The 27,381-nt window shown below is 40.8% G+C and overlaps 1 protein-coding gene across 1 annotated transcript; it reads right to left on the reverse strand.

The window, feature by feature from the left end:
• Nucleotides 1-27,123, reverse strand: Ednrb (endothelin receptor type B). The gene is made up of 7 exons (XM_051160935.1): nt 26,598-27,123; nt 6,271-6,383; nt 5,929-6,133; nt 4,482-4,631; nt 3,676-3,809; nt 2,827-2,935; nt 1-235 (listed from the first exon to the last, which is right to left on the reverse strand). The coding sequence occupies exons 1-7, from the start codon at nt 27,078-27,080 to the stop codon at nt 101-103; spliced, it is 1,329 nt and encodes a 442-aa protein (XP_051016892.1). The 5' UTR covers nt 27,081-27,123; the 3' UTR covers nt 1-100.
• Between the last annotated feature and the right edge of the window lie 258 nt (nt 27,124-27,381).

The following is a 27,381-nucleotide window of genomic DNA, read 5'->3' on the forward strand; positions in this document are numbered from 1 at the left end:
ACAGTTCCCCATTTTGACTTTGATTTGGCAAAGGTCTCATTCTGTTTTCATGATATCTGTTCAAAACAAGGGCCATGGGATTAAGCGATACCCTTTTCCTTCAAGATGAGCTGTATTTGTTGCTGGACCGGAAGTTGTCATATCCGTGGTCATTAGCTTTGAACTTCAAGCAGGACTGCTTTTCCTCCAAGGACTGCTTTTCCTCAAATGTTTGGCACCAGCAGCACAGGCAGGACTGCGCAAGACAGAACAACTCATGGTGTGTTTGCTCAGTCACAAGGCCACCACTCTTCCCGCCCTTAGGGATCTGACTTTTATGGCAAGTGTGAGATTCTTGATTCCTTTCTTTCCACACCCTCCCATTCGCCCCCTTAAAAAAAAAAGGACGTAGTGAAGGCCAGAAAGATGGCTCTGTGGGCAGAGCACTTTGCAAGTCTGATGACCTGGTTTTGAGAGCTAGAACTTATGGCGGAAAGAGAACAGACACTTAAAGTTACACACGTGCGCACGCGGGCACACACACACACAAAGTAACACTTGTGCATCATGGCATGCATACAGCTGTGTTCACACACACACTCATTGTATTCACACAGTAATAATAAAAAGAATGTTAGGCATTGAAAAAATAACAACATTGGTGGCAAGTGCTGATTTTTTTGCAATTAAAAAATACGAAGAAGGAAAAAAAGTGTGTAATTGACGTTACCCAAGAAAAAGCTGTGTGTGTGTGCACGTGCGTGTGTGCATGCGTGTGTGTGTGTGTGTGTGTGTGTGTATGGATGCATGCACACTGCACAAGAGGCCAGAGAAGGATATCAGGGTTTTTTTTTTAATTTTTAAATTGCACTCTCCTTTATTCCCTTGAGACAAGACCTCTCACTGAACCTGAAGTTCACGGTGTCTGTCTAGCTGACTGATGAGGCTGTCTGTCTCCGGCTTGTAAGGCTAGGACTGCAGGCATAAACAGGCAAGGCTGGCTTTCTCCATGAATGCTTGGCTTTGAACTCATATTCTCCCCAGCAAGTGCTTTTTCCCACTGATTCATCTCTTTAGCTCCAAAACCCACTCTTAATTTTCTTCACTTCGAAAAAAATACCTCTTAATGTGTGACAACTGTGAAAGTCAAACACTTCCCGCTGAGAATACAAATATTACAACTGCACACATGCTTGTGTGTATGTCTGTGTAACTTGTGTACGTGCCCTGTCACTTGCTTTTTCTCACTTGAAACTGACACTTCTTTGCCTAGCTATTTTTTAAAGCTACATGCTATTCTCACCTGCATTTTTGATATAGTTGTGCAATAAATTTATAAAGGATGCAAATGTCTTGATTTTTATTTTGTCCAATTTTCACTGCAGTTTTAAAATTCTTAAAACTTTGTTCATTATGATTGCTTTATGATAGACTATGAGTCTAAGGAAATAGCAGATTTTCTGTTTGCATTATGATAAACCATATGTCCAGAAAAATAGCAGGTTTTCTGTTCTTTAAAGAAAGGAGTTGATTTTGATAAAAGTTTTTTTTCCATCCCTTACGTCTGAGTTATGAATGGGCAAAGACATTTTCAATGTTTTTAGTGTTTACAATGAAATGAAATGTGGTTTTCAAGTAATGGAATACCAGGGATGATAGCTCATTCTCATGTGAGGGGAGGCATATTTTACTTGGTGTTGCATTATTGAAAGAATGACTGGATGGATGGGTGCCATATTGTCAACATCTGAGTATGATATAATTATATTCTACTTGGAGCAACCTATTACTGCTGTACGTAGAAGGCAGAAAAGAGGAAGTAGAAATGATTTTAAGTTTTATACTTGTGGTGATGTGTGTGTGTGTGTTAAAGAGAGAGAGAGACAGACAGAGAAAGAGAGAGAAAGAGACAGAGAGAAAGACAGAGAGAGAGAGAGAGAGAGAGAGAGAGAGAGAGAGAGAGAGAGAGAGAGAGAGAGAGAGAGAGAGAGAGAGAGAGAGAGAGAGAGAGATGTATATGCCAGAGGAAGCCATTGATATCCTGATCTATCCCCCTCCACCTTCTTCCCTTAAGATCAAGTCTCTTCCTGAACCTGGAGCTAGGCTAGTGTTTACCAAGCCACAGCAATCCTCTTATCCCTCTGATCCCCAGCACAAGAATTATAGGCAAGTGAATAGCCATGCCTGCTCTCTGTCTCTCTGTGTCTCTGTCTCTGTCTCTGTCTCTTTTTCTGGTGTTTTGAGACGGGATCTTAGTCTGTAAGTCAAACTGGTCTTGAAATTACAGGGATCTGCCTGCCTCTCTGCCTCCCAAGTGCTAGGATTAGAGGCATATGCCATAGCACCCAGTACAGCATGCCTGACTTTTCACATCAGTTCTGGGGACTTGAACTTGGACCCTCCTGCAGAGCAAGTGCTCTTAGCCCTTGACTTTATTCCCATAGTCTGTAAGAAAAAGAGATTAACTTATTTATAACAAAAAACTTGTAGATGAACAATTAAAAATCTGCCCAAATCAGAGGAGTAGTGCATTAACTATGTTGCATTCTTATTTGACTACATTGCATCAGTTATCAATATATGTAAGTTTATTAATCCAAGCAATTCCAATAGTATTAGTGAGTGACTAAGACACAGGGCACGACTGACTACTGACTAGGATTTACAAGCAAATATTTACTGTAGTGCTTTGTATGTAGAAGTGATATTTTAAAATGCCATTTATATTGCAATGCAGGGAAAATGAACAATTTTCCAGCTCTCTCTAGACAGGAATGTTAGTGATTCTGAAGGCCTGTATTTGATGCCAGACCACAGGAAACCTTTTATTTTAGCATAGTCTCTTACCTTAAAGCAGTTTTTGAATCTTTTGCTCACCAAATACAGAGCGATTGGATTAATGCAGGAATTCAAAGAAGCCATGTTGATACCAATGTAGTCCAAAACCAACAAGAAGCTGCAAGAAGCACAACGGTGTCTGTAAAAGTTATGTTTTTTTTTTTTTTTCACGTATACTCTTAATGCACGCCTTTGTGTTTTCATGAAGAAACCCAAGATCACCCGCATCCAACAATTTGAGTTTAGCCACTAATTTGCTGGTTGAGCTACCTGTCTTTGCTTCTCTGCCTGCCTGGCTTGCTCTCTCGCTCTGGCTATGCCATCTCCACTGCCCTTTCCTACCTTTATCTCCCATATTCAGCTTTCCTTTTAAAAATAAAGTTCTCATTTGGAAGTGATAAGATGCTCAGGGGAAAAAAAAAAAAGAATTTATGCGTATAGTGAAGACTCAGATCGGATACTTTTCATCTTGTCATTCACTCATCATTTTGACGACTCTGTGCCTAGATTCTCAAGGTTTTCTCAGCTCCTCTAATTTATCTATCTAAAACAGAGGTGAAGGTAAAATTGGTAGTCTTAATTGGCCTCTAAGGATATGAAATAGCATTCTTTCTGCCTGTTGGAAGGATTGATGATGGTGAAACATCTGAAAGATTATTACACAATTATTTCTATTTTTAAAAAATTTAAGTTAGCACAGATTAATAAGCTTCATACACACATGTCATCACATGTTCTTATCCCCTTATCTCCCTCAGCGCCCTGCCATCTGTCTTCTGCTTTTTTGTCTCCCTTCTCCTAACTATTCACCACTTCTTTTTCATATCACATGTGTTCCATTGTATTTTCCTTTCTTACCTCAAAAGCTCGCATCTGTGAGGATCATTTTGGTCATAAAGAGTGAGCTTCAGAATCCTGCTGAGGTGAAGTGGGAGCCAACAGAGGGCAAAGACCAGGACCAGGCAGAATACTGTTTTGGCCACTTCTCGTCTCTGAAACAGAACCACAGGGCCTTATAAAGCTAGCCCTTGGCATTCACAGCACACACGCACCTCAAACAGGATATTTAACAGTATTTGCAAAAATAAAGACTTATCTTTCAACTAGATACTGTGAATTAGAACTACAATCACGAGGAATCATCTTTAAAAGGTGAAGGTTTTGGGGGATGGACAGATGGTTCAGCAGCTTAGAGTGCCTGTTGCTTTGCAAAGGACATTGGTTTGGTTCCCAGTGCACACATAGTGGTTTACAACCATCTTTCCCTCCAGTACCAGAGGAGCTGATGCTGCCTTCTGAACTCTGTGGACACCGGGCATGTTGTGTTACATGCATACAAACAAAACATCCACATGCATAAAACAAAGTTTAAAATTATATTACACATACATACATACATCTTGTGTGTGTGTGTGTGTTTGTATGTGTGTGTGTTTTAAATTGATAAGCTTGGGCAAGTCTGTAATTTGGGAGGCAGAAGCAGATGGATCTGGAGTTCAAGATCACGCTTGGCAACATGGTGAATTCAAGGCTAACCTGGGCTACCAGAGATTTTATTCTAAAACAAAACAAAACAATAGCAAAAGGAGATGGTTCTCTTTATAAGCTTCTAGATGGTGTGCGTAACTATGGCTGTGACCTGCCAGATTTATGCATTCCCTTACCTGCTTTAAGTGATCATTTAAGGCAATCTGCATGCCACTCTTCTTCCTCAGCATCTCACAGGTCATCAGGGTGTAAAAGATTGCAGTAATGGCTAGTGGCAAGCAGAAGTAGAAACTGAACAGCCACCAATCTTTGGCTGTCTTGTAAAACTAATGGAAGAAAAGAAATTTTTATGATTAATATTTTCTGCTAAAAAAAACCTTATGTATCAAATGTCAGCTAAAAACAAAATATAGTCATCAAAAGACAATGTTTTTGTAGCCGACATTCCATGTGTGTATTGTAATAGGATTTCTTTGGCCATATCTACTGACCACATAATTAAAGGGCTGAATTAAATGAAAGGACCATTACAGAACACACTTCAGTTCTTTGGGACAGTATAGCAAGGCTTAAGCAGCTGAGCAAAATTCTTATATGAAGTTGAAGCATTGAATAACAAATCTATCAATTGTGTGGTGCTACTGGTGTTAAATATGTAGACCTGTCAGTGTTTAGGCAAAGTTGTCCTTTTCTACTAAGTGTGTTTAGTGTGGAAAAATGGGTGTGACGAGATCTGTATCAGCCATTTAGGTCAGCAGTGTATATGTGTAAGGTCAATTAAGAAAGAAAGTGTGAGTTGTATTTTGCCTGTGTTCTTTTCTGCAATTACCTTAAAAAAACAAAAACAGAACAAAACAAAACCTTATCACTCCAGACATATCTATGTTGGGAAGGGTTTAATGTCCCTAATGTGGTACTTCCCTTTCAGTTAAGAACAAGCTCATTCTTGACTTTGTATTGGTGTCTCCCTTTGTTCTGTGACTTATTATTTGAATGCATATTTTATAAGGTTGTTTAATTTTTGTACGTATAAAATAGAAAATAGCCCTGGATGATAGTTAGACCAACCCGCATTGTATTAAACAATTCTTTTGAACAAAAGTCGTATACTCAGATCTATCTTTTAGAGACTAAGATCCCCATTATTTTCCTATTTTCTGATTAGAATAAACAGCCAAAATGCGATACTACTTTCAAAGAGCTTCTCTTTTAACATCAGTGATGAAGGGGCAGGCTGTTCTGAATCCACGACTATCAGGCAACTTCTATCTAAACACATGTTAAAGCGTCTGCTTCTCTGACAATGTTGGGTTGCCTTGTGTACGTTACACAACCACAATGATCAATCCTTGTGGGACTTTAGATACAAAAGCCATAAAGTCGCAGCCATGCTTGTAGGAACTGGATTTATCTGGATCCCCAGGGTGTTCCAGTGGAGGGGTAATTATCCTGATTCTTGTAGGTAGGGTCATTAGTGATGGTTAACCTCACAGTCTTGGGATCCAAACTCTTAATTTATGCCAAAGGTAGCAATAAATCAATAGCTTACCAAGGTGGGGGACTAGGGAAAAGAGTTAAATATTTATAAGGAAAGTGCAGAAAGAAAAAGCAAAGTGAACTTACCTGCATGAAGGCTGTTTTCTGAAAGGGATGAAGCAGGCAGACCCTTAGAGGCTTTCCTTTGTAGTCTGTTGTAATCACATCAAAACCTATAGCTTCAGGGACAGCCAGAACCACGGAGACCACCCAAATTAAAACAATTTCTACTGCTGTCCATTTTGGAACCCCAATTCCTTTAATTCGACTCCAAGAAGCAACAGCTCGATATCTGAAGATGTAAAGAGAATTTTTTTTTTTTTCCAAGCAGGTAGAGTTTGGTTGTATTGAATTGCATAGTTTATCTCCTAAGCAACATGGCAGTTATGTGGTGGTTAGGATCTCCTTGGCTTAAGAATGGACTCTTACCTGTCAATACTTAGAGCACACAGACTCAGCACGGTGATCCCCACAGAAGCCTTCTGTATGAAGGGCACCAGCTTACACACCTCAGCTCCAAACGGCCAGTCCTCTGCAAGCAGCTGCATAGAGGGGATATGAAGTTGTTAGAGAGGTTTTTCACAAGGCTGCCTATGAACAGATCACCTAGTGCGGATGATTAGCAGCCAAGGCGAAGGGAGGACTACTCTTTGAAAAGCACCAGTGTTCAACATATGAAATATGGGGAGTAACACAAGTGCAGCCGGCTTATGAGATTCATTGTGAGTAGATAGTGGTTTAGTTGGGGTCTCCTTGGAAAGGCCAATGCCCATTTGCCTAATGTCTCTTTAGAATAGTGGTTTCTCAGCATGTGGGTCATGGCGCAGTTGTGGGGTTGAATGACCCTTTCACAGGAATTGCCTATAACCATTAGAAAACACAGATGTTTACATTGTCATTCATAACAGTAGCAACATTACATCATTGAAGTAGCAATGAAAATAATTTTATAACTGGGAGTCACCACAATAGGAGGAACTGTATTAATGGGTCAGGGCACGGGGAAGATTGAGAACCACTGCTATAGAAAATAGAACCTGCATATTTCATAAAGCCTCATGACTTTGTTAGAACATAATATTAAACAAAAAGATTAATAGCCTTGAGTGGAGAAGACTGGACTGCCCCTGCACGACTGGACTCTGTGGAGACAGAACATCATGCACGTGCAAAGTCTTGTGCTTATCTGTAGTCAATAGCTCAGCCAGCATAGCCACACTGCTCTGTGAACATGCCTAGTGTATGCCTGCTACAGGGTATTTGGTCTATGCCATTCTTTACCTCCATGGTCTTTTCACTGCAGAGGGACCTGTCTTCTCTCACTTCCTCAGGTCTTGCACAGATCTCTCACCACAGTACCTACCTAGATCACACTGCTCTTCCAGTCACTGGCCAGGCCTCTCTGTCTCCTTCACTCTCCTCCCATTCCCTTTTATTACAGTTCTTACCAACTCTTACTGCATATAAAAGTTATTTTATTGCTTGTTTAGTTTTTGCTGTCTGACTCTCTAGAGTGTAAGACAGAATGTGAGATCCTCAATTGCTTCGAATAGGGTCTGACATACAGCAGATGCTTGGAAAATGTTCACGCCTCTGAAATACATAGGTACTGAGTGAAAGGATGTGGTTCTTTCTCTTCCCATATTTCTACATTTATTTCTTTCTATCTGGCCTCAACATCTACTACTAAATGTACCTGTTTTCCTTCTTAGACACTGGGTGCCCCACTCTGGTAAGTGAATCACTTTAGGTAGACCTCTGGATCTAATATTCATGAGATTTTGAAAATAAAGAAAAACATCTATATGGGTTTTGCAAGCTATTTAAAAAAATAACCTTACAAAAGTGAGAGCTATTCTGAAACACAATTGAATATTTCTGCCTTGTTCCTGGCAATGGAGACTCCAGTGAGTTTCTCAAGCTTCTGGGATTGTTTCTGTGACCAGTATAGGACCACAGCTTAAAATGTGTGTTTCATTATGATTGAGATTGGAATAATGGACAGGAAACAGATCTAATTTCTAGATTGGATATGAAAAAAATCACACAGATATATGGAACAAAGGCCCGGAGACTTTCTGCATATGTACTTAATGTAGGGGTTTAGGAACTTACAGGGCTGGGCCCATTAACAAAGCAGTAAAGAGGAGCCTGTGCAAGCCAGTCCCTGGTGTCAGGAAGGTAAGAAGGAGTGGTGACATCTGGGATAATCTTTGCTCATAACATCTGTGACTCGCGTTACCGTCTCGCCAGCAAGAACGACGCTGCACACACAGGATCCTTCTGCAGTAAAGCTTTAATGCGTCTTAAGAGGGAGAGCATAAGCTTACGACAAGTAAAATGGAGACCCCAAACAGCAGAAACCCATCCCTTATATAGGAAACTGTTCTCCGCTTAGGATGTGTCAGTCCGTGATTGGCTGTTACTCATCAGGCGATATGACGCCACGGGAGAGGCAGAGCACAACAAGTGGAAAGTTCCTTCGCACATGCGCAGATTACTTGTTTACCAGTTTGGGACACAGGATGTCAGCGCCATCTTGTAATGGCGAATGTGAGTGCGGCCTCTTACAAACATCTAATGCTATTTGTTCAGGAATGCCAAATATAAAAATTCCCTAATTTCCCCAAAGAAGTCAAAATGAGAATATTTATATGAAATCATATAATGTACAAAAGCACCAGTTAATTCATACTTTAAAAGACATTATTATATAATGTTGTATTAACTAAGTAGATTCTATGACATTTATTACAGCTTCTGGATTAGTCAATTAACTCATGATTTGTTAATCCATTCAACCAATGCTTAGTGAATATTCACTACAAAGATTGTTCTGAGTACAAAGCAAGCCACTGGCTCTTATAGAACTTACATATAAAGAGGGACTTAAAAATATATTAGTACTTGAGACAATGTTGAACAAAAGTAGCCATATCATGAGAATGGTGGTGGGATGTGAGGTCTTTTCTCCACAAGCTTCCCAGGAAGATCTCTCTGAAGAGATAACACTTAAGGTTATAGTTGGCTGAAGTAATGAGCATACCATCCATAGATCATGCTAGGAAGAGAAAGGAGCAATCACACAAGTCCTGTCATCAAAACCAGCCCAGACCTGGATGGAGAGCAGGAAGGTCTCCAAATTGGAAGTGGGTGACCAGCTAAGTGAATAGGAGCTGAGGATGTAAGAGTTCTAAAGCTTGCACAAACTTATCTACTTGCAAGGCTCTGAACAGGAAAGTAGTCAAAGGGAATGAAAAAAAAAAAAAGAAGAAGAGTTTGTACCAAGTCGTGGTGCAGTGGTAATCAGGCCCTCATAGTGAATTTAATAATTTTTTTGGTCAAAAAATAAATTTAGTATGTTATAGGTAGCTTACAAGCTTGGTTTTCAGAACTGTACATTGCTAAATGGTATACCAGATATCCGCTGGTGTTGAGAATTCTGGAAACCTTGACTCTGCCAAAACTTGTGAGGCTACCAGTTCTATCCTTGTGATCTTTCCTCTTATATAATCTACAGTCATGCCTGGAGGGGGATTTGAGGTCTTGTAGCTACCCTTCCCAGTTGCTACTTTCCTGGGTGAACTTTCTCTGAGCTTCTATTTCTTTCCATTTCTAGCTTATACTGCATATTAGGCACTTGACTCATATTTGGGTTTTGTATAAAAATACAGTGAGCCAACCTGGAGTTTTGTGTTCATGGTGGGTTGGTTGAAACACTCATACCAAGTCAGACATCGAAGATACATGATGCTGAAGGAGTGCTCTTTGTCCTGGAGATTTCTCTTCTCTCAAGGAAAATGTACCTTTGGCACAAAACTCATTTGAACAGTGAAACTTCTAAGCTTCAATGTGCTTTTGATTTGAACCAGTTGTGTCAGAGCTACAGAATTCTCCTTCTTCCCACTTGTATTTGGTTTCTTAGGTTTCATACACAGGAACCTTCGAGGCAATTGGACAGAGTGACTCTTGCTTTGAGGAACTACAAGGAACTACTGCGTTTGCTCTTTTGTTCTTCCTCTGCAGGAATCAGTTGTTTTGTGTGCTGTGTTTTGTCTATCTCCACGTCTCCAGCAACTCCAGTTTAGTCCTGAATTATACCTTTCATCTATAGTTGGACTATTTTCACTTGGAAGCCTATGGAAAGGAAGAAAATGATCTTTCTTTGTAATGTTATTTGTTCTTAGTATACTTCATGCTCTGGAGGAAAATGCCATAGAAACAGGACCCTTAGTTATCCTTATTGCCTTCTAGCAATTAGAATTGTTTTACAGGATAGGGGGAAGATGGGAAGGTGTATGTTATGGTGATGCTTTCATATTACTTTATCAGAGTAACCTGCTTACTGCAAATGTACAGTTTTGGTGCAGCAGGCAATAAGATGAAGAAATAACTTATGTTCTAAATTCACCAGTGGTTCTGTCACCATAGTTTCTTAAACAGTGGTGGCAATTGCTCTGTCCTAACTATTACTCCTTTTGGGCTGGTGTTCAGGCTTTCATGAACATTGTATTATCCAAATAATCCCAGTGGTTCTTGGGAAGGCAAGAGAGAACACACAGCCTATATATTATTAGGGCCAACAATACTCCTGCTAGACCACAGGCAGCCAGGGTTCCCCAGGGCAGAATCCAAGTGAGGTGTAACTAGTGGTGGATTGCTGTGCCTTGAAAGTTATGGAGCGCCCATCAGTAGGATTCCAATGTGAGAAAAATGAAAGCATCTTCAAATGTAGAAGATTAAATAAAATTATTGGAAAAATCCCTCAGAATTTGGGCGGGGGGAGCCGTTGGGCATACCAGTGGTACAGAAATTCCAATTGTGTGGTTCCAGAAAAAAAGAGAATGAACAACAACAGCAACAACAACAAATGACCTTTTCGTCAAAAACATTCAATGTCCTCACAACAAGGAAGAAGACATGTTCCCAAACCAAAGAAGCCACAAGAGTGAAGAATTCAAGATAAGAACCATATCAACCCAAAGACAGAACTGGAAGGGGTTTCCTTTTCTTTTTCCTTCCCTCCTACCCTTTCTGCCTCCCTCTTTTAAAAAATTTGCAGTCGTGCTATATATTAACTGTACAAAGTAATGTATCCACACTGAAATATGTATATGCTGTACATTGACCATATGTGGATGCTTATACTCAGGATTCTCTTCCACCCATCACTACCTTAAGTCACTCAAGTCCCTCTTAATTCTTTCAGCCCCCGTTTCCTTTTCCCCCATCTCTCGTACCTACTAATACTCTCTCATAATTCTACACGATTTGCTTAGTGGTTTCTATTTGAGTGATAATGGCATTGCTTTTGTGATGAAATAACTCAGGAAGAATTCAAAGTCATAATGTCACCTGGAAATGACAATCTACCAGAAGGGTAGTGAAAGTGAACCACACTTGGAAAAGGACCACTTCAGGAATCTGTGAAGAAGTTAGCTTGACATGGGATAAGGTATTTTCTGCTACTTTGCTTCAGGTGAGAGTTGTTAGCTGAGCACCTAAGTACAGGAGTCCGTTACAACCATATCAGCATGTAGGAGGGATTTTCCAGCCACCCCACTAGAGAGAGACCTGACTCTAGGAAGGGAAAGCTCCATCACTGGCTGTTTAAATTGGCGGTGATGATAAATAATGATGCTGATTAATGTATATATGTGTGCACGTGCACATGTCTTCTTCTCACTTTAAGGCTGGAGACTAAGCCTTCAGGTCCTGAAAAGAAAAATGACCTTGAGATTTTAAAACAGGGCAGAAGCTAGAGTGTGCTGCTCACTGCTCACCTGGATTTTAAACATGTAGTGATTAAACCTTGAATACATCAAGGACTGAGTCAGGTTCACTCCATCACAAACAGCTGAAGACAAGTGAACAAGCAATGTGACCACAGACACTTAAAACTTCGCCTCCGAAGCATTTCTTCACCAGACAATGAGCTAAGACTATATATGATTTCAGTTGCCTTATTACTAACTCAAATGTTTGTTCCCAGCTATATTCTTTGTTGTTTGTTTTGTATTCTCCTTGGATTTAGTCACTGTGATTTCTGTTTACATTCTTTCTCAACCTTGAACTCATTTGCATTGGTAACTCTTTGGTCAGGATCCGCACCCCGCAAAGCCTGGCCTAAGCAGGATATCCAATTGATTGCTGTATCTGTCACCCAAAATCCCTCTTGGTTCATGGCCATATTAATTTCTTGATTTTATCTGTAGTGAATTTTTCATGGTTCCTAACATTACTGAATGAAATGATAGAATAAAAGGGCTGCCCAAAGTAACATACCAAATAAAGATAACTATACAAGAGGCCATGCATGACCACCACATACTTTTAAAAAAGATTTAATTATTTATTTCATGTGTATGTTTGTGTGTTTGCATGATATGTACACAATGTGCTTATGGAGGTCAGTAGAAGGCATTGGATACTTTTGAATTGCAGTTATAAGTGATTGTGAGCTGTTGATTTGGGGACTGGAATAAAACCCCAGTCCTCTGGAAGAACAGCATGTCCTTTCAACTGCCTGCCCATCTCTAGTTCTAGCCCTTGGTTTTTTGTTTTGATTTATTTTTGAGTTTTGTTTTTGCTTTAACTTTTCCACGGAGAAGCTTTGGCTCTGCTATAGGCCTTATAGATAGACATACCCTGATCCTGTTCTATAGTCAAAGGGCTAATTCAATTTCTCTTTCTCAGTAACAGTTTGGCTAAATTTTGTGTAAAGCAAAAACCAATATTATATGGCCTTGTCTTCTAAGATTACCTTGGTAAGAAAGGTAACTGTACCTGTCTTCTTTATTTGACCAAAAAGGACTCAGTATTTGGAATATCCAGGGTCCACAGTCCCTTTAAAGGTCTTTAAAGGTCAGTTCATTTGCAGACACACATTATCATGGTTGCAAAATATAGAGGGATTTAGCTGTAACCCTTCTCCCTGCAGATTAGCTTTCCAAGTGCTGGAAGATGTTATGCAGGCTGCTGGGGGAAGAGATGACGACACTAGTCTTATCTAACAAAGAATTCCATGAACTACAATGCCAAACTGCCAAGAAAGATGTGCTCAGATGTGCAATAGTGCATGTTTGTTAAGGTGGTAAGCAACCACTTTCTGATTGGATTTGATGACCACTCTACAGAAGCGTTTCCATGTCTAGTGCTATAAGCCTGGTCAAAGTCCTATAATATGATGTTTAACTAAATAGACATAACACCAAACTACTTTTGACTATGTATGTTTATACCTTTGGACATGTATGAAACTGCCCAAGGACAAATTTAATTAATATATTTTTAATAGAGTAGCTCAGTAACTTGAGATGCTTATGTTGCCAGCAAATCCAAAAAATGTAAATCTTATATAAATAAAATGTAAATCCTACATAAATCTAAATCCTATAGCACAGAGATCAATTAAAATAGGCTATTGGGGCATCCTGTGCATTCCAGTTGGACATTTCTTTGTAGAGGGCTTGAAGGAACTCTAGGGCAAAAGAAGATCATGGATATCAGGCCTCTTTCCTTTTACTCGTCTCAATAAACTAAGGATGGGGCTATCTCTCTGAAACAGTTCTCATGATCTGATAAGCATATTTTTGTATATCTATGCAATATATATAGCAATATATATTCAATATATTCAATTGACTATAGCAATATATATTCAATGTATATAGTGAAAGTAGAGCCAGGTAGAGGAACTTGCTAATAAGATTTTGGCATATGATGTGAAGAGATAGGGTATTCATGGAACTTAATCTGAGAATAGTGAACAATTTATATTTTCTTTCCAAAGATCAAGCTTAATTTCTCTTCCTTTTGTTGAGGTTAGATTTATTAAATTCTTTTTAATGAATATAATGTGGCAAAACCAACAATATATGTATATTTCTGAAAAGTTGAAACAAGACATATGATGACTTTGTCACTTTCTCTGGGATCACATGATCTGGAGGTGTTCAGCTGCTGTGTTACAAGAACATTCAAGCATTCCTCTAAGAGGCCAACATGGCAAAGAATTGAGGCCTCTTCTAAAACCAAGAAGCAAGATAGTGCCAAGTACATGAGCCAGAAAATGCTTTTGCTTTGGTCAAGGATTCCAGGGTTCCAGGAAGTACAGGCCATCCAGACTTTTGAGAGCACCCTAGTGAAAGAACCTGCACTGGAGTCTTCCAGCTGAGCCGCTTTGAAATGCTTGCCACAGCCCAAGAACGAGTGCTTGATTGTTTAAGCCATGACACTGTAAGATTATTCGCCACTCTTCATCTTAACTGTGTCTGGCTTTAGCTACTCTGTGGAGTAGCAGATATTCATCTGCTCCCAACTGCATAGCTCTAGAGTCTGTGCTTATAACCAGGATGATATGTGCCAAACAGTGTTTCCAAAACTTGACCTTCCAGAAAGAGAGTGCTTAGAGTTAAATAAAACAGTTCTGAATTCCATAGCTGTGTGTGAAGTATGTGAAATATCTATCTGCAACACAAGACTGTGTTCTAGTCATCCACTGTGAAGGCCAACTTTAAATACGTAGTTGAATGGCAGGCATTATGGAGCTCCCAAACAGAACCTCATTTTTGGTTAAACCCAGTGCCTGAATTATGTGAGGTGAACGTTGAGCACTGAGGTGCATCCCAGCCCCCAAATTAACATTTAGATCTCTGGACTTAGTAGATTCCTTTCCACAATATGTGTGGGAATCAATCAATTTATTAAGAGTCTGATAGAAAAAAGTGCAAGAAGGAAGACCTCTTCTCCTTCTCTTTCCAGCCTGCTTGCTTGAGCTCAAAGTTCTCTCATTTTCTGTGGTGCTTGAAGTAGGAATTAAAGCAGTGACTCCCAAGTTGACAGGCTGTTGGGCCCAAATGGAGATTACCACTATGTTCCAGTTCATAGGTGGTATATAGTGGGATGTCTTAGCCTCACATCTATCTATCTATCTATCTATCTATCTATCTATCTATCTATCATCTATCATCTATCCTCTTCATCAGTGTCATCATCTATTGTTGATCACTTTTCTGTCCACTTTGTTTATTCTAATGACTCTTTTGTGAAGAAACTTGACTTAAATCCCAAGCTATTTTATTCATATAACTCTAAAACCTTTGGCTGTTTAAAAAATATCATTCTTTCTCAAACCATTTCCAAGTCTATTAATATTGCCACCTTGCAGATAGGTGCAGCCATAAGAAGAATCAAAAAGTGTGAGTGTTCAGACCGTCAAAGGGGAAGCAGCCCTCAATGAGAATGATCTCTGTTTTTAGGTCGATATTAGTTTTGGCTCAGCAGAGACGTTGGATTATTGCTCTTCATACCACTGGGAGGCCTGCAGTCCAACCTCTGACCTGTGTTATCACAGAAGACAGGGAAACATAAACCTCAAACTGTAACAGTGCCGCTCAAATTCAACAGAGCGATAGTAAGGAGCCTAATCGTAGCTGAGCGATTGCTACTCTCCAGGCTACAATGTCGAAGGGAAAGGGGCTACATAGAGGACCGCATTAATCTTCACTAGCCTTCAGAATCTCATGCTTTCAATTCCAAACTGGCAGCTGCTGTTCTGCGAGGCCAGAGTTGAGCCAAGAGTGCACACTGTTGCTGTCATTCTTCTGTAGCAAGGAGGAGAACTCCAGATGAGCTCTTCCTCTACAAATCCCCAAACTGACTTTTTAAATGGCATCCTTGATCCATCTTTGCTATTTACACATTGCCCTCAAGCTGTCTAGTTAAACAGATAAAGTCAGAAGGTTTTGTGGAGACCCAGCATAGTCCATTTCCCTCTGGCAGAATCCATGCCCATTACTGATGTTCAGCTCTGTCAGTCACATGGTCCCTAGTGGTTATCTTCAGGAAATTCAATCTTTGGGGCTTGTTGAAGCTGTGGAGACATCCACTTCTTTAGTGCTTGAGTCCTTCCTTATGGAAGACCTGTGAACTGTGGAGGAATGTCTTGAATGGATGTAATAACTGCTAATAAAGCTCTGTTAAGCCAATCAGCTGGGCAGAAGGACAGAAAGTGGAAGGCGGGACTTCCTGGAGAGGGGGTGGAGCCAATATTGAGGGTTGAGATAGAGAAAGAAGATAGTTTACAGTTGATGGGGAAGGAGAGATAAGTCTCTGAGGATCATAGTGGCAAGTGCTTGGGATATATGTAATTTAGGCTTAGAGTAGTACGTTAGTTTATGAATTAATTTGTATCAGTTTAGATTCTGCACAGGTTAGTACTGGCAGCTTTAAACTACGTTTCAAACTCTCTGTCAGTTATTGGCCATCTTAGACCAAATGGATAGAATTTACTGTAACACTCAACCAAGATAGCATTTTTAAAACTTTGTGAGTGGGTATTTTTAGGTATTTTTAATGATATGTGGAAATTTCACTCTTTCACCTGTCATTGGGAACTGGTAGATGTTAGTGAAAAAGGAAGCACTGTTATTTTAAATGCAACAGTAACACATTTCTTATTTCCTGTTTTGTTTTTTATCTTTGGGTTTTACCCCTTTAATTGCATAATTTAAAGGTATGACCTGATGATGAAAATGAATTAAAAGTGATTTTAAAAAATCTGTCTTGGTCTGAAGCTATTACTCTGTAGGGTGGCATGCAAGCCTAGCATGGTTGAAGTCCTGGGTTCAATCTTCACCACCAAAGAAGAGGAAGAAAGTCTGTGTGCCCTTTCTATAGAAATTAAACTTATAGATACTTTTAAAAATTAAGTTTTCTTATATCCATTTTTTTTGTATACTTTATGATGTCCTTGTTTTTAATAGCTGAGTAGTTTTCCATTGTGTAAATGTATCACAGTTTGGATTTTACCTATATAGTGCCAAGTAACCATACGACAAGTCACAGACCCAAACAAGAAAAGCAACAAGGAGGACCTAGGGAGGATGCTTAAATCTCACTCAAAAAGGGAAATAGAATTGACAACAAAAGTGGTTGAACAGAGGGAAGAGGATAGGAAGGGGAGCTGGGAAAGAAGTGAGGGTGGAGACCAGACCTGGGGAGGGGATGAGAGAGAGCTTGCAGAGAGAAGAGAAACAGCAGGTGGGGGCATCTCTGTGATAAACTGGAGCCCTATGATAGGGTAGGCTCCTGGGAGAATAGGAGGGTGACCTTGCTGAGACCCCTAGTATCAGGGGTCATGGAGACTGAAGAAATCACCCTCTAACTAGACAGGACTCTTAGTGGAAGGAGGGGAATACCAGCCCACGCACAAAAACTTAGACCTAAAATTTATCTGCCAAAACAATGTGCAGGGATAAAGATAGAGCAGAGATTAAGAGAATGTCCAACTAATGCCTATCTCAACCTGAGACCCACCCCATGGGAGAAAGCCAACCCCTGACAACATTAATGATACTCTGCTATGCTTGAAGATAGCCATCTAGAGTAGCTGTTCTCTGAGAGGTTATACCCAACATCAGATCGAAACAGATGCTGAGACAAACATTGGGCAGAGCACAGGGAGTCTTGTGGAAGAGTTGGAGGAAGGAAGGATAGAAGGATCTGGAAGTGATAGGAGCTCCACAAGAAGACCAACAGAGACAACTAACTCGGGCCCAAGGGGGCTTGCAGAGACTGAAACACCAACCAAGGACCCTGTATAGATTAGACTTAGGCCCCCTACACATATGTACCTGCTCAGGCTTCATGTGGGTCCCCTAGTAGGGAGAGTGGGGACTGCTATCTCTGACATGGACTCTGTTGCCTGCTTTTTGGTCACTTCCTTCTGGCTGGGGTTCCTCATCAGCTCACAGGGGAAGAGGATGCGCTCAGTCCTGATGTGACTAGATATGCTGGGGTGTGTTAACGAGGTGGGGTGTGTGTCCCTCCTCTTTTCTGAGTAGGGGAGGGGGAAGAAGGGAGGGTGGGACCTGGAGGAGACAAGGGAGGGGCCTATTATTGGGATGTAAAGTGAATTAAAAAAAAGAAGAAAATTAAGCTTGGATATCTAATTGTTCTCATGGTGGGCCAGTGACCAATTACTCCTTCATTTTGTCTCATCAAACACAATAGCTTTTGTTGGTGATGGGTCCTACAGGCACTACACTGTGGTGTTTATTTGACACTACATTTGCTCTGGCCTGTTTCCCCTAAGGCCTGCCTATACTGATTCCACAACCTGCTTCCTTTGAGTGATCAAAACAAAACAAAAAAACCAACCAGTAAATTAAAAAAAAGGCGAGCTGGCCACCAGGCCAATTATAAGAATTCTACCCAAGAATGTCTACTTTTGTGTCTTCTAATTTATAATCTTTAATAAATTTAAAAAGAAGAGGGCATGAGAATCCAAATAAGTTATTTTTTACATTATATTAAAAGTATTTTTATATTACATAGCTGTAAATTTTTCTAAAAGGACAAGTAGCATGAATAGGGGACAAATGTTCTTTCTTGAAGGTTTATGAAACAAATACACATCCCCCCAACAAGCTTTAAAATTTTCATTTCTCTTTTTAATTAAAAATTACATTCTTGAGTAATTAAATGGGGGAAAGTACCTGCTAATACCCAGCTCATATCAAAAGGAATCAAGCCCATAAAATCAGGAAATGCCATAGCTAATCAGCTTGCACAAAGAAATGCTCGTTCGCCACATTAACCACACATACCTTTTTTTTTTTTTTTTTTTTTTTTTTTTACATTTTAAAAATTAGTAGTGTCGGCTGAGGTTTGAGTGAAAATTCTCATAGAACATTTTATGACATTTGGAGTGCACAGATCTGCCTGACACACAGCAGCCATATGTTAAATTCTTGTTGGATAAACATGAGTGACCAAGTGACTGTACTGGACCATAAGAAAGGAAATGATGCTTAGCTATGATGCTTTCAGTGTCATACTCTAGATAACAGGGTGGACAGTGTATTTGCCTTTTGTATCGTCTAGCCCAGTTGATGGACTCTTGACAGAGAGCCAGACCTCTGGGATGCAGGCTGGGTGGTGAGCCTGAGGTCTTTCCAAGTTCCGGTTTTCCCAGCTGACAGGAAGAGGTTAAAGGTAATTCCTCTCCCACAGTTGTACTCTTCCTGCAGATCTGTCAAGGAAGTGACTGACATAAAACAGACCTTGCTGCTCTCACTGTGTAGCAAGATCTTGTGTCTTTGGGAGGACCTTGGATTATGGCACACACAGGTGGTAAGGGATGTTCACTAAGAGGGTGGGCGGGAAATGCCGACGAGGAAACAGCCAGTTGCTTCCATCCCATGAGCTGGGACCCTGTCTTTGAAACAGTTGTCATTGAAGAAGAGCTTTTACTGTATAAACATCAAAAGAAGAGAATAATGGGTTGTTCCATTTCCAAACTTTAGGAAAGGAAATGTCCTTAAAAATCAAAACAGAACAAAAAACAAACAAACCTCAGTTTCCTGTAGCAGATAAGTTTTATTTTGTGGGGGAGGTTTAAACTAGTGTTTAAATAAGATAGGACAGTCTCACTCAGGGACCTCCATGTTCAATTGTTTTTATTCATTGAGAGAACTTACACTATGCTTGTGGTTAAGGCCAAAATATTTTTTAAAAATATTGTACCCATGTCCTCAGGGTATACAAACACAAATTACAAGTTTTTTCACATTAATCAAAATGCAGCAGTCACTTCAGCATTAGCTTATGTGAGCTAGAAAGATGTGACCAGAAATGATATCAGCTAGTGCCCCTTAGGACAACACTTTAGTAGATCCCAATGTATACAGTGTAGAGTAGGCGCCCTAGGAACCTGTTCCATCTATTCACACAGCAGTGAGTTCCCCTGTTCTGGAAGATTTCTATGACTGACTAGAACTCCGGTTTTGTGGTGACAAATTGAATAAAGAGCTTGTAACAAATCTCTAGAAAAATCAGAAACCTAAAAATACTGAAAACGTTTTATGAGAAATCCAAGTTTACAATAAATATATTGTACTATTATTATCAAAATGAAACATTTCTAAGTCTGTAACAAGACTGGCAAGAAATGGATTGCCCAGAATATATCAGCCACTGGGTTTGACCTCTAGTATGACAAGAAAAAAAATAAAGATTATTACTGTCCTGTTATCTGAACTTAAAACCATATCCACAGATTTCTTGACACGTTATATGTTCTTAAGAAACCCAGCTAAGAGAAATAACTGAACCAATAGGTTCATTTATCTGGGCTGGATCTCCTAAGGAGATTCCTCCAAAACGTCCAAAGAGCCTGAGAACTGGCATCCCAGCCTCAGGACTCAGGGTGCAGCATAGACAGGATGGACAGAGCTTATTAAGCCATTTTCTGCCACAGCTGGGCCCAGTACTTCTGTGTAACACCTGACGGGACACTGACAACCTACTGTGGGATGTCCAAATTCTACAGAATCTAAAAGCCCTTTAAGTCACTGGAGAGGCTGTGCACAGTGTAAACATTCTGAGGTTAGTTTGTTTGTCTTCTTTCTGGGTCCACAGTGAACTGAAGCAGGGGAGTGGATCAGGAACCCCAAATTGGGAGAAGTGCTTGGAAACTGCTTCAGTCAATGTGGCTCATATATTTTGACTCAAGCACACTCATTATTAGCCTCGTCTCAATCTTTATTCTCCAATCACGTCACAATTCTCTACACCGTGTTTTGGTCTTTTGTTTTTGGTTTTTGTTTTTAATTCTCCTGCATTTTCACTGGAGAATCACAGGGAAGGAATAACGTCTTAATATAAACCACCAAGAATGCAGGAGGCTGAGAGCAGCCATGTTTTGGCCAAGGTGTACTCAAACACCACAATGGTTCGCAACTCTAAACATAACCAGCCCCTTGAAGATTTCGCAAAGTTCTGGAGGGGGACAGTTTCACATTATAAATTACAGCTAAAATCTTATTTCAGCTCAGGCTTTCTCTGTCAACACACTCTAAATCACTTAATCATTTATTAGCATTTGACATGTTTCGCTAAAAATAATCAACTATAGCATATCAGCCACACAAAGATAACCTTATATGGTTTTCCTTGTGAAATGGAGAACAGAGTTTACTGGCCCTGACACAAGAGCTGGTCCATGCCATCATTTTGTACAACTATGGAAATATTTTCAGTTTTGAACAACTCACTCTATATGAACAAGGAAAGAAAAAAAAAATGCGAAGCCTTTCCCAGATAAGCCTTATGATATCACAAGAAACTTTATCTGGCACTTTAGGGGCTTCATAGTGTTCAAGTGTCAGATCAAAGGCAAACACAAGTTTTCACTGTGCAGAGCCCATTGCTTTTTAAGCATTTTGTCACAGGAAACTGCATCCAACATGTGAAACAGTGTGTTGGGGCCATGATGTCTTGAGTTTCTGGGTTACTTGAATCTGCTATTGAGCTATTAATTGGTTTGGCCAACACCCTCAGACAGTAGAGTCAGGCTTTCCCACTTCATTCTAGTTAGACACTTGTAGAACCATAAGTGAGAAAACCCCTTGGTGTGATGCCCTCCATATGACATCACTTGTGTACAGGAGTCCATCTGTTACTGGCTGTTGTAGCCACTATACTGAATGTGTATCGAGCTGTTTGTTAATAGATTACAAATCACCCAGAGAAAAATAGCCTTCCTACTTATTAGCTCCTTTTCAAAGAGAAAAATTTTCATGTGCTTACTTGGCGCTTCTTGTTTCTTATTTACTTATTTATTTATATAAAATAAATGAGTCTCAAATATCAGCTTAATTTCAGTTTTGGCACACAATGCTTTGCCATTACAGAATGTTTAATGGTGGCTAGGATGTAACTGACAAGTCTCAGTTCCCTGACTGCTAATCAGAGCATTGTCATTAAATTTGGAGGATGCTACTCCCCCCCCCCCCTCTGCGACACTGAGCCCTCTTGTATTGCTGTGTATACATACACTTCAGCTTTACCTGGAGAAAAACTGTCACCTCAAAAGTTAACGCTGATGCTAATCTCTCAATGTTTACTTTTCCCATTAGTTAATTTTCCTCAGAATTGTTAAGAACCACAAGGGATCTAAGGGAAGTGAGAAAAGTGAATTTATTCCTCATGATAATTGGTAGTGTCACAAACAGGAAGTGCCTGACTAACTGCCAAGTCATCTCATTCAAATGTCATTTTTGGGTTCAGCGAGGCACTCCAACACTTTGACATGCCAGCATTTTAATGCTAGGTGTCCTCCCACTTAAGTGGGTAAATGTTAAATATCAGAAATGTTGCCTGTCATGACTATAACTCCACTGTTCTCTCTCTCTTATGGTGGCAGACAGTCTTAACAGCAAGACCATCTAACAACACAGTGATCCTAGGTTAATTTTCAGCTCTTGACCACCACTGCACATGGATTACATTTAGATCCTTATCACAGTAGTTGATGTTGAAATCCAATCTGCCTTCCATTTTACAAGTAGGTTTTGTAAAGTTCAACTTGCTTACACAAAAAGGAAGCTATTATTTGTACAACAACAAAAGAGAATTATATTTAAAGTAAAATTCAGAATTAATTCAAAAGCTCATTATTTTCTCAAGAACTTAAAATTTATCTCCAGCTAGCTGTCAATCTATTAAAAAATATCACTCTTAAGACAAACCAAGTCAGAGCAATGAACCAGCTAACCAGTGACACTAAAGCCGTTTAGTATGCAGAAATACTCTCAAGTGTTTTGCTTTCCACACAGCTACCAAAACTCAGTAGTCAGACAGCATGTTCTTATATGCAAAAAAGGAGATGGCCTCCATCCTTTTTGTGTAAGTGGGGCAGCTTGTGAATGAGGTGAGACTGAGCCTTACACTGGGTATTTAGGCTGTAGCTTTTAGTTCAGGTGTGTATACACACCGTGTCATCAAAGGGCATGGTGACTCCCAAACATACCACAGGTGCTAACATATGCATATCTGCCTGCAGCTATTATTTAAGGCTGTGATCAGGACCAAGAGTACAGTAATAACATAATGTGACGATGTCTATTAAAATTGCAAGTACACTACAGAATCTTTGATGTAGAAATTACAGTTTTATAGATTCACCCTTTAGAAGTAGTTACACATGTGTGCAAATGTATATCTATGAATTATGATGCTTGTGGTCATGTTTGTATGACAAAAGCTGAAAAAAAAACCCCTCCAAACATCAACTTCCCTTCTTATTTTAATATAGAAACACAAACATTCTGATAGCTTTTATTATTTTCTTACTATGTGCTAGGGCCAAGGCCAGATGGTGTCTGTCTACTTACTTATCTACAAATTCATATGACATTTGCTATAGTATCTGAACATCATTTTAAAATACAGACCGCAGATGATTGAATTTTCCCTGTTTTCAGCTGTTTTATGTTCTGCAATGTAAGTACAGCCCATGCACCCTAATGGGAAGTGTTCAGAGGGCTTGTTGTTTCACACGTAATTTACATGAGTGTTTGAAGTGTTCAGTATCTGCAACTTGCTCAGTGTCCTGAGACTCTTCCCTGGCCTTCAGCACAGGGCTCTCTTGTTACAGGACACCACAGAGCAGAATGGCTCCAGCTGAAAGTTTCTAGGGGCCCAGATCATGAAAAGAAGCATTGCAGAGCAGGGCAGGACAGGGGCAGGGAAAGCAGATTTCCCAAGGTTGCCAACTCCTTGCAGGCAGGACCTCATGCAAAACCCTGCCCGTATTTTAGAGCAACTTCTAGGATGGACATGAGCTGTGATTGTCAGCATTACTGACCTCTATATTAATGACCTTCAGGTAAGTGTAATAGATTAAAAAAGACACTTCAGAGCTGCTAGGCATATCAACAGAAGGACTGAGGGACTCTGAATCCCAAGAATTGTATATATTGGATTTCCAAACACGGGTGTCGTTTTGATGCCTGTCAAAAAGTAGAGATTTGACTTGCTAGTCAAAGCTCTACTTTAGAAGACACTTAAAACAGCATTCACAACTACTAAAATTATTCTTTAGTAATTATAATCCCCAATGCTCTAAAATTCTAAAACACATCTTAAAAAGTTATATGCTGCCACGGTTATATAGGGGGAATAAAGTGATTTTCAACTCATCTTAGGTATTCTGGCAAACAGCTTTGGAATAGCATGTACTATACTGCGTATTATAGACTATCTTAAAACAACTCCCAGATTACAATTCTGACACTTCATGAATTCTGAAAATGTTTACCGAGTGTCATTACTAAAGGTCACAATTCTTCCCAAGCACTCAAGCTGAGGTCCTGACAAGCTTAGGCTGGGGAAGAACATGCTGTCCCTTAGCATTCTTGACGTAGTGTGATAGGGAAGGTTACAGGTTCTAGGACCAGATAAGCTTGGTTCAAATCAGGAGTTATACTTTTCTAATGATGTGATACTGGACAAATAGCCTCTTCATCTCCTCCATGACTTAAATCAGGGTTGATAGAAACACATCTTGTGTAATGTCACCTGAGTAACTTAATGAAATAAAACCGGCACATAGTGCCTAGTAAATAGAGACCACTGTGATAGCCTCAAACTAAACCAAAGGTAAGGCTGTAGGATTTGCAGGAGTTCATGTTGACACTTAGAGCCGTGGGATCTCCATTGATCACTTGGGTTTGTTTCAGACAGGTTCAGATGGCTAAGTGGTCAGGTGTGCCATGACTCATCGGTTTGTTTCAGAAGTAAGCTTTATCACCTCAAACAGCTTTAGGGACAAGGTTATGACTTCTCAGGGAAATAGTACAGGACCTTGGAAAGAAACCTGCATGCTCAGTCAGCTATTCTCTGGTTTATCGAAATAGTCGTTTGACTGGCAGAGAGTACAGTGGTCCCAGAAGATTCAGTTGGTGTCTGGTCTAGTGGCAATACAAGGGAAGAAAATGTTCTCAATCCTGCCTTCCACACCATAAACAGCTCAATGGCTGGCTGATACAGAGAGGCTGCTAACTTGGCCATTGCTGCCCCAAACCGAACTACCATGAGCGTTTTGTGCATACCTAGCAAAAGTAGATCATAGCCTGCACCGTGGAGGGGAATCTTGGTTTCAGCCACTTTTAAATTTCTCACGCCTTGTATTGTAAAACTTCTGAGTTCAGTTTTCAAGCTTTCTCAACAGAACTGAAAAGCTTCCCTCAACCACCAGGGAAATACCTAACCTGCCACTTAGAAACAGTGGGTCACCTCTGATCCTAGCAGAGCTGTGACTACACACGTACAGGACTTTTCAGCCTATCTGTCTCCAGGAAGACCCCCAGAGTTCATCAAAAGCAACTGCTGGTCCCGCATGTTACCATTCCTTCTTTGTATTTCTGGTAGTGCCTCCACCCCCCCACCCCAGGGTCTGGATCCTAATCTATGCCCATCTCTAAGCCTTAGAAATGTCTGGAATTCCCTTAAAATATGGCTACTGGGATTAGGATTCCCAGAGACTGATGAAGGGAAATATCAAGGGCAGCCCTGCGGTAACCACTCCTGTCATTTGGGGTTTGCAGCACTCTGTGTGACCTTCCCCAACCTAACACTATCTCGTCACCTTGTGCAGAGACCAGACTGGGCCTTTGGTTGTGCTTATGTGTGATTTTTCTATTGCTGATAATGGGAACCTATAGTTGCACAACTCTATACATTTCCGGCTCTTCCATTCTGTCTGTTTTTTGTTAACATCATGAATGCGCCGTCGGTGGGAGCTAGAAGCTTTACTGGGAAATGGAAGAAAATGAGACCCACAAGGTGTGTCCTGACTCCCAGAACCACCTGGAGGCAACAGTGTGGGTGTTCATGTCTTGCCTCCCTCGTTCCCTGAGCCTCGCTCTTCTGATAACTGCGGGTCTCACTGTGATGTGAACCGCAGAAGATGTTGCAGACTTCATTACAGGGTTCTCCACTGTCCTGTCCATGATTTGTGCATTGCCATGAAATACCAGCGATAGTGTCATGAGGCTTCTGTCTGGGAATCTGACACACTAGGGCCTGATTTCCACCTCTAATTTATGGGGGGGCCCTTGGTCATGTGTAAACATAAACATCAGCTTGTGGGTTGCTGGCATTGATAAGAGAAGTAAGGTAAACAACTCAACACTTGCACCAGGTCATTAGTTCCACCAGGAGTATCTAAGGCCACCTGCAGCAAGGCATTACATTTTACCTAGTCACCCCCCTTAGGCATCTTTAGTTCAAACCATTGATTTCCTAAAGCCTTACTGAAACCCCTACTTTCTGGGTCCTCAGAACACGCTTCCCAAAGTTACCTCGCCCATGAGTCACCTGAGCATCTAAAGACATAAAATCTGTTTGGGGCAGGTTCGCATTCCTAACAAATGCCCAGGTGACAGCCATGCTCCCAGTTTGGCGACCACACTTTTAGGGGCTGTACTTAGAAAGACTGACTTGTGATTCTCAAACATTAAATTTTTATCATAGTTACATAAAAAGGAAGATATATATATATATATATATATATATATATATATATATATATATATATATATATATATGCTCTTATCTACTCCAGAGCCTGTAGTCCAGTGGGCCTGGGTTGGGGAACCCTAATTCTTCTTTTCTACCAGGTCTCCAACAATACAATGTCACTGTTCAGAAAGCCACACTCGTCAGAAGTGAAGAAAACCCAGAAAATCTGGTTCAATCCTCAATATTAAGAGAGGAGAAGTCTCCTCGAGGAAGTGCTGCCCCCCCCCCCACTTTAAAGGTTGTTTCACTTACCACCTGCTCCCCCCAAATTAAAAGTTGTTTCACTTACCACCTGCCCCCCCCACTTTAAAGGTTGTTTCACTTACCACCTGGCCGCCCCCCCTCCCCCGTTTTCCAGCCTGCCAGATCATTATCAGGCGCATTACCTTGTAGACATTTATGGGGATGTCGATGACGATGTGTAGGAGGTCTCCTAGAGCCAGACTGGCGATCAAGATATTGGGACCATTTCGCATGCACTTGTTCTTATAGATGATTCTCAGCAGCGTGGAATTCCCGATGATGCCCAGCACGAACACGAGGCAGGACACAATCGTATTGATGTATTTAAAAGTCTTGTTGATCTCAATATTTCGTTGGCACGGAGGAGGAAAGGATCTTGGAGGGACTCCAGCCACCCTTCCTCCTTTGGTCACCTCCGCAGGTGCTGAGGAACGCATCAAACTGGAGTTAGAGCCTCTTGTCCAAGAGGTCTTAGTGGGTGGCGTCATTACCTCTTTAGTCTCTAGGGTAGACGGAGTGGCTTGGGCAGGTGGGAATCCTCTTTCCTCTCCCCAAACCCCCAAGAAGGTACAGGCCAGCAGCAGCGCCACCAAGGCGCGTCCGCACTGGCTTGCCGGCGGTTGCATGTTACAGCTTGCTCCAGTGAGAGTCCGGTAGCTGCTCTTCTGTTTTCAGTCTGGAGACCAACAAGGGAACGAAGACAGGACACTTTTGTCAGCTACCCCAGCCACGCCTCTGCAAACACTCACACTAGCCGGGTCGCCACTACCCGCGCGTAACAGTAAGTTAAGTTTGCGCGCCAATGGGGAACTTGGGCGTGCGCCACCCGCTTGCCTGCATTCAGTCTCCTTCCCGACCCTGCTCGCTGCGTTTTAATCTCCAGTTCCTGGCCCTGCGGGAGACCAGTCGCAGTGGGGCGGAGCATTC

This window comes from Acomys russatus, chromosome 18 (genome assembly GCF_903995435.1).
Source record: "Acomys russatus chromosome 18, mAcoRus1.1, whole genome shotgun sequence".
NCBI lineage: Eukaryota > Metazoa > Chordata > Mammalia > Rodentia > Muridae > Acomys > Acomys russatus.

Bases quoted from the DNA above. Each gene is read 5' to 3' on its own strand.
- Ednrb (XM_051160935.1), bottom strand. From the start codon at position 27,080: ATGCAACCGCCGGCAAGCCAGTGCGGACGCGCCTTGGTGGCGCTGCTG. The intron at 6,134-6,270 runs GTAAGAGTCCAT...TTACATCTTCAG, and splicing joins TGTGCTCTAAGTATTGACAG to ATATCGAGCTGTTGCTTCTT. The intron at 2,936-3,675 runs GTAAGAAAGGAA...TGCTTCTTGCAG, and splicing joins CACAGATGCGAGCTTTTGAG to CTTCTTGTTGGTTTTGGACT.